This window comes from Garra rufa, chromosome 19 (genome assembly GCF_049309525.1).
Source record: "Garra rufa chromosome 19, GarRuf1.0, whole genome shotgun sequence".
NCBI lineage: Eukaryota > Metazoa > Chordata > Actinopteri > Cypriniformes > Cyprinidae > Garra > Garra rufa.
In genome coordinates, this window is record NC_133379.1 from 14,053,670 (window position 1) to 14,062,139 (window position 8,470).

General features: G+C 37.4%; 1 protein-coding gene across 1 annotated transcript in view; it reads left to right on the top strand.

Annotated features, from left to right (window-relative positions):
* The window catches only part of gabra6b (gamma-aminobutyric acid type A receptor subunit alpha6b), a 28,641-nt gene extending 20,974 nt beyond the window's left edge, over positions 1-7,667 (top strand). The window contains exon 10 of the mRNA XM_073824312.1: positions 5,168-7,667. Within this exon, the coding sequence (XP_073680413.1) occupies positions 5,168-5,177 (10 nt within the window). The 3' untranslated portion in view covers positions 5,178-7,667. The remainder of the gene's footprint in view (positions 1-5,167) is intronic.
* Positions 7,668-8,470: the final 803 nt, after the last annotated feature.

Here is an 8,470-nt window from a genome sequence, read left to right on the forward strand (position 1 = left end):
ATATATATATATATATATATATATATATATATATATATATATATATATATTGATATAAAAAATACAAAGAGAAAGAAAATATATTCCATTTGTTGTTATGCTATTGTGTGAATAATAGTATTTTAGTATTTTAAAGTGTAAATGTAATCTAATTTATCTCAAGTACTTAATTTTATACTTTTTTTCTCAATGCTTAACCTAAATTTTGGAATCTGATTATGTAATCTAGATTGCATGTAACCAGTTACTATCCAGCACTAGTCACATTTTACAATGAGGGTCACAAATGTGCATAATAAATACTTTATTACAGATCAAACATGTTAGTAAAGAGCCCACAAACTTAAGTAACACAAAAGCATTAAAGTAAAACTGTATACCATTTTCTAAAGTGGAGAAACTAGCAAAAGGTTTATATAAATATACACTGATCAGCCACAAGATAAAAACCACTGACAGGTGAATAGCATTCATTATATTCTTACGATGGCACCTGTCAACGGCTGGGATAGATTAGGCAGCAAGTGAACAGACAGTTCTCGAATTCTCATGTGTTGGAAGGAGGGAAAAATGGGCAAGTGAAAAGATCTGAGAGACCAAGTGGATGGACAGGTACATGTGAGTTGTTTACCTGGGGAAGAGATGGCAGCAGATGCACTATGGGAAGAAGGCAGGCTGGCGGAGGCAGTGTTATACTCTGGCCAATGTTCTTCTGAAAACCTTGGGTCCTGGAATTTATATGGATGTTACTTTGACACACACCACCTACCTCAGGACTGGGCAACTTCAGACCCAGAGGGTCCTGCAGAGTTTAGCTCCAGCCCTAATCAAACACACCTGAACAAGGTCTTCAAGATCACTAGAAAGCTACAGGCAGGTGTGTTTGATTAGGGTTGGCTAAACTCTGCAGGACAGTGGCCCTCCAGGACTGAAGTTACCCAGCCCTGATCTACCTAAAGATGGCAATGATGTTCCCTGAAGGCAGTGGCCTCTTTCAGCAGGATAATTCACACTGTCACTCTGCAAAAAATGTTCAGGAATAATTTAAGGAACATGACAAAGACTTGACTTGAGATCTGATGTACTGCTGGATCTTTAATGTTGTGGGCATATCATCTTGTTCAGATACTTGCCATCATGGATTTTGTCAAATAACAACATATTAAACAATTATTAGCAGAAGTAGTCAGGTTGTTATTTTTTTATAAGCAATGGTTTGAATTTCCCTCAGGGCAATGATCCAAAAACAAAGATGAGCTGAAGTGAGCTGAAGAAGAGAGGCACCAACATGTACTTCCGAATTTGATCTGGAAAGATTTTGTCTGAGATCTCTTGCCAAGTGTTCTCCAACCTCATCAAGCATTATTAGAGAAGACTTATAGCTGTTATCTTGGCAAATGGAGGTTGCCAAAAGGTATTGAATAAACATGTATTGGAGAAAAAGATAAGCTCTGTCCACGCTGGTGTCAGTCAGGGTTAGGTTTTGGGCTCCTAGACTACAACAATAACAACAGCTTAACATAGATACATTAAGACAGGATTGGACAAATGACTAAGAGAAAAAAGTGCTATATATACAAAGGGATAACAAGGGATAAACAAGAAGCAGGTGTGCATAATCAAAAACCTGGAAACAAAATCAGGAGCTATGGAAAAGACATTCTCACTCCCAACTCGTCACATATTGATTCTTGGTCATGACCAATTGGCGTCACTGGAATTTTATTGTCATGATTATGTTACATATTTGGTAATACATTTGCCATTATAGGCATGTATCGCGGTGTGTGTGTGTGTGTGTGTGTGTGTGTGTGTGTGTGTGTGTGTGTGTGTGTGTGTGTGTGTGTGTGTGTGTGTGTGTGTGTGTGTGTGTGTACCTGGTATTCATCACGTTGTGGGGACCAAATGTCCCCACAAGGATAGGAATACCAGTAGATTTTGACCTTGTGGGGACATTTCTCAGGTCCCCATGAGGAAACAGGCTTATAAATCATGCACAATGAGTTTTTTTGATGAAGTAAAAGTGTGCACAATCTCCTGTGAGGGCTAGGTTTAGGTGTAGGGTAGGTGTAGGGCCATAGAAAGTACGGTTTGTACAGTATAAAAACCATTACGCCTATGGAATGTCCCCATAAAACATGTAAACCCAACATGTGTGTGTGTGTGTGTGTGTGTGTGTGTGTGTGTGTGTGTGTGTGTGTGTGTGTGTGTGTGTGTGTGTGTGTGTGTGTGTGTGTGTGTGTGTGTGTGTGTGTGTGTGTGTGTGTGTGCGCGCGTGTGTGCGTGTGTGTGTGTGTGTGTGTGTGTGTGTGTGTGTGTGTGTGTGTGTGTGTGTGTGTGTGTGTGTGTGTGTGTGTGTACCTGGTATTCATCACGTTGTGGGGACCAAATGTCCCCACAAGGATAGGAATACCAGTAGATTTTGACCTTGTGGGGACATTTCTCAGGTCCCCATGAGGAAACAGGCTTATAAATCATGCACAATGAGTTTTTTTGATGAAGTAAAAGTGTGCACAATCTCCTGTGAGGGCTAGGTTTAGGTGTAGGGTAGGTGTAGGGCCATAGAAAGTACGGTTTGTACAGTATAAAAACCATTACGCCTATGGAATGTCCCCATAAAACATGTAAACCCAACATGTGTGTGTGTGTGTGTGTGTGTGTGTGTGTGTGTGTGTGTGTGTGTGTGTGTGTGTGTGTGTGTGTGTGTGCGCGCGCGTGTGTGCGTGTGTGTGTGTGTGTGTGTGTGTGTGTGTGTGTGTGTGTGTGTGTGTGTGTGTGTGTGTGTTTTATGTAAACAGTCAAAACAGTCAATTATTTTTATATGATACTGTTTACACATTTATGAGCACGTAACCTCACACTTCTGCCCCTAAACCTAACCATTTGTCAATATAAAACACAGGATATAACAGCCAGATACAGCTACAGCTACAATTTATTTTAAAAGTATTATACCCCAAGGCAAAACAATTGATTTCTGAGATGAATAGATGTGATCGGCATCTCTATCCGCTGTACAGCTCATTCTATTTGCCAGAAGAAGCGTTACATCAGCTTTGGATGTGAAATGCCATTGGCTTTTGTGCATACCTGTCAACTCTCCCATTTTCCTGGGATTCTCCTGTATTTTACCATTCTATCCCGCTATCATCCCTTTTAAATATTTTCCTGTATTTCTCCCTTATTTTTAATCTTTCTATAAAAAAAGTCCTACTGGGCCTATTTTATATGTTTGCTACATTCACTCCCATAATGTGTATGGTGCAAACCTTATTATATGAATAATCACGTCAACATATTCCATTGTTGTGCAGTTGCCAGATCTTGTATTAAAATGCATCTTGTTCACACAATCGACATGCAGATTTTAACACATTTGTCCTTTTAACTTGGTAACCTACAACCTAGTGATGCTGTTGATATCTGCACAGGTAGTACCCCGGGAAGGATCACTGGTAGAAGTGGGAGGAGAAAACTCAGGTGGTACACTTTTAAAAATACAGGTGCTTCACGATGCCAAAGAAAAATAAATGTTTTTTTAAAGAACCTTTGACTGAATGGTTCATTGTGGAACCAAAAGTGGTTCTTATATGGCATCAGTCTGAAGCACCTTTTAAAGCACCTTTATTTTTAAGAGTGTAGGAAATATAGGCCTACATGTAAATTGAGATATAGCTTCCACTTCAAAAGGCTATTGTTTAATTGATTAAATATGATGCTTTGTTTACTGTGGTTACCCAGGTTTCCTGGTGAAAAGTGCCATCTGCTGGCAGAAGATGAATTTGCATTTTTCAATTAGCTCTTCTGCTCTGTTGAGACCAAAGCCAAAAACTACCCTTATTGTTATGCAGATTACACGCAGTAGTAAATGCAAACCGGTGGATCAGAAGATAATGAATTGTAAAACTCTAAACACTAAGATATTTATATTTTACTAAATCAATATGATTGTTTGATAATAATTGTTTAAATTAATTGAATAAATATCTATATCTATGATAATGTAAATGTATATAAAATGATTTTGCAAATGCATGCAAACCAATAAATGCAACACATAATGCAAACAACCAGAAGCAATGGAGGACCCTGCACATTCAAAATTGATGTTCATTATGTGTCAATATGTGATGAGTTGGGGGTGAAATGTCTTGAAATGTAAAGAATGACTACAAATTACTACACAATTACTTTGTGAATGGCAGAATATGTAATAACATTGTCACTTACACCATGGTATCTTAAGTCAATGGATGTCCCCTGAATGTTCACCAGCACCATTCGAACACTATCATCATTTGTAAATAGTATGCAAGCTTGTTGATTCCACTGTTTATTTAGAATGCTCTGATTTAAAGAGTTTATTTGAAAACTTATATAATTTAAAGAATTATAGTGTTATTGGTCTGTTTTTGTTCTCTCTGGTAACACAATAGCATAATGGGGGGGGGGGGGGGATGGAAGATTGGCCTCAAGGCATATGCTTTGATAAACTGGTTTGTCAGGGAGCCATTTTCATTTCCATAGAAATCTAGTGTCTAAGAGCTGAGCAATTCATCAGATTTCTCGTCAGCTTTCTTATCCGCTTGGACAGTCTTACTGGATCAATAAAGGAACTAATCATATTTTCCTCCATAGTTCCACCTCAAATCTATCTATCTACCTATCTACCTATCTATCTTCCACCCAGGATTCTCCCAATGTAACTCTTCCATAACTGGCCAGAACCAGGCCTGTTGCAAATGAAGCCTATATCCAAAACCTGTCAACACAAATAAGCAAATATATGGCTGTATTCAGAACATAAATTAGAAACCCTCTCATCCATGTACTGGATAGTCCTTTAGCTTTGTTGATGAACTCTAGACAGTGTGATGTAAAATCAATGTTGTGTGCAGAATAAAAGCTGACATTACGTTAGATTTGCTAATAGTTATCAACACCGTCATTTTCAAGGGATATCAAATGTGAAATGTGGTTGAAACCCATGATTTAAACTGTTATCTTTGTAAAAATGTCATGTTTCTGCATCTATGATGGAGTAGCAAAGACAGCCATATTTGTAAACCCATAGCTTCATACATGTGAATCTTTTTATTTGCAGTTGGTGCTTGAAGTCCCTGCCTCTTCCAATTTTTAGGCTTACTTTTTTTTCTTTCTCTTTCAGGGAAGTGTGAGCCCTGTTAGAAACCACAGAGAAAGGCAACTGAAGACACAGCCATCTAATAAACTAAAGGATATGTATGGAAGGAAGGATACACATGCAGGGTCTGCTGCTGAAGATGTAACTGTGATTGTGCTGAAAGAGGAAAATGTTAACTCTTCTTCACCTTTGCCCCCTTCCCTCTCTTTCAGCCCGATTGCATGTATTGACCTCTCATCGCTCTGGCATGAAACTCTCCGACTGCAGAATGATTTTCCTCCTCTCTAAAGACAGTCAAGGTGCAATGGCACTTGTGGCACACTCTTGTTTTGACATTGTCACATAATTACACCCTCAACCATTACCAAAAAAAATACTGTGGACACTCACAATAATTGTGAGTGCAGGTAAGACTTCACAGCAAATGCAAGCCTTATAGCAGCCATATTACTTTTAAAGAAGCACAAAGCAACACTAAACTAGGTAAAAGCCATCCTTTGCCATAACAGCTTGAGTCAGATGTTGAAGGTTGTCATACAAGTGTGTAGCAGGATAGTGTACCATTCTACAGGAAAAAAATATATATTATTATTATTATTCATATGTTACACCCGGTCTTGTAAATGACTCATATTCTCTGGCCCTTAAGACTCTGCAGACAATCATTGTCCATTTTGTCTGTCTGTGCCTGGGGGAATTTTCAGTTGCACTATGTTTACATGCACTTAGAGTAAAATAAGGTAACCACAAGATTATGGTTAGTACCTGGTTATTACACAGTTATTACAATTACTATAATAATTACATTGTATGTATGCACATGCACAACAAGACTAAAATTGCTGGATGCTGGATTTTCCTCGTGGCACACTGAATAATTTTGCAGTTTAAGCAGCTGATGCACCTGCAATTTGTTTACTGCTATCTTTGTTGCTTACAAATACTGCTAATTGACAGTCAGCCTAATGCGACTACTTTTGCAAAGGCATTTATAGTTGTGGTTTATTTTCAGAGTTAAGGCGCTTTATTTATTGTGGCGTTTCCATTATTTGGTCCACTTCCTCCGCACAACCATAAACAGTTCTAGTCTTTCCAGACACTGGAGTCCACCTGGGGCAAAGAATGCGTGCTATCTTCAGACAGTAGCTGTTTTCTTGAATCATTTTGTCCCGCTCTTTTTGCTTCATTGAACTGATGGGGGTCTTTTAGGACAGAGTTCTTTTAGGACTCTGTGCCGTTTTGGACAAAGGCAGCCCTCCTGGGGAAAACTATGAGTATGTACAGTATGTGTCTGAAATGTGTTGTCTTATTTACACACTTTTAAAAACACACAGGCATGCTCTCAGTCCTTCAGATAAGACCTTTTCAAGAGTGCATTAGCAGATTCAGTGCTACTGTGCTTTTTTGCCATTGATAAATTGTTCTTCTTATATAAGGTGCTATTATAATTCAAGATGATTTATTTGTTGGCCTCCATCAAAGCATATTATAAAATGTATATTTAAATACATCACCATTCAAGCCTGCTTTGGCAGAAAGCAGCATCTGAAGAGGGTTTCCTGGCAACAGTCCACCTGCTGTGAAATGATTTCATTTATTTATGTTGTTTTTAGACCGTCTATCTCATTTTGATTTTTATTTATAAATGGGCTTTGAAATTATGTTCATTTCCCAGCTTATTATCAGGTATACTGACTGACCTCTTTGCATTTTAATACTTAAGTACATTATTACTTAATAATAAAATTTTTAATTAGAGCCAACTAATCCAATTCATAATCAATTATAAAATTTCCAGTTTAGGCATGCAAATGCTAATTTGGAGGCTCGTCGTCTGGGGGTAACTGGGTCCCGTGACGAGAGGATCCACCCATAAATCCTGTCCCTGGCCAAATGCATGCAGTTTAATGTGCTGTACGTTTATGTGTAATTATGGGTTATTTATACTCTACCTAAGCATACTGTTTGACTGTTTTCTGTTTTTTTTTTTTTTTTTTTTTTGTGGTCTGCATGGCCTCTCATGCACACATACTGTACACTGATTGACAGTTCTCTGACCTGCTTATCTTTAACATTATGCAGTTTTATCTGAAAAGTACAAATCATACAGAAGGTCTATGTGTGTGTGTGTGTGTGTGTGTGTGTGTGTGTGTGTGTGTGTGTGTGTGTGTGTGTGTGTGACTGAGAGAGACAGATAGAGAGATGAATTGCTAAAGCAATCATAGCTGAGCTTTGAGCCTGTCACCATAAAGCAAATGCAGAGCTGAGATAAAGTTGAAAGCACAACATTACATACACACTAATATCTCCATATAACATATAATGACACCAATGTCTCCACATGATGTTTGACTTTAATGTCAGTTATTACTGTTAATATTATATTACTTTGTATCCCCTTCTGTGCCAAGAGTTTTATTTTACCCTCAGTGTCATTTAGTATTTTTAAATGGTTTCTTTATTTCTGATTGTGTTTCATTGTAAAGTTTTTTCCCCCCAATAAAATCAATTTTAGTATGTTTAATATGTTGTCAAATGTTACTTATATTAAAGCCGTTTTGTTACTCATACATAGCATGTAGACTGTTCTTGTACATGCTGTTGAAGCGTAACTGTTAATATTTAATTTATTTTAACATGATTTTTTTTTTTCTCTTTTTAAATTCTGAAATTGTAATGTTTTTGTTCCACTATATTATTTTTATATGGAACTTACTTGCAATGAGATTATATTAAGTAATTTAAAGATTAAAAAACTGTCAAAAGCAAAGTTGGCTTAAGAATTACTGTTGCAATTTATGATTGTGCCATTCTATTTAAGGCCATTTAATTAGGATGGAAATTGTGATATTAATTGCTGATGGAATCATATTCTCTGGTCTAAAAACAATTCAAATACTGAAGCAGAATTGATTAAATCTAACAGTGGCTGTGGACAGAAATGATCAACCCTTTGGAAGCAAAGTTTGTTCATTTTAGCTTCAATATTGTTTTCCCGTAGGAGATATTTATATTTTGATTTAGAGTTAAAACATTCAAAATGATGCATGTATTATGTGCATTTTCTGACAGTTCTCTGATTATCATTGGGGAGAATTAATGATTTATGTACTGACATGGAGTAAGTAGTTATCGGCCTGGGCAGTTCTCTCTGTCTCTCTTACAGCCAATTGGAATGAGATAATAAACATCAGCCATCCAATTACAGCTCCACACACACCCCACACTGAATTTTTAAGGCTTGTCTGTATGAATAAACAGCATAAGCGTGCCAGAATTTATTCAATCTGGATGCCCAAATGCTCAAGGTTGCCCTTTCTAGTCAAA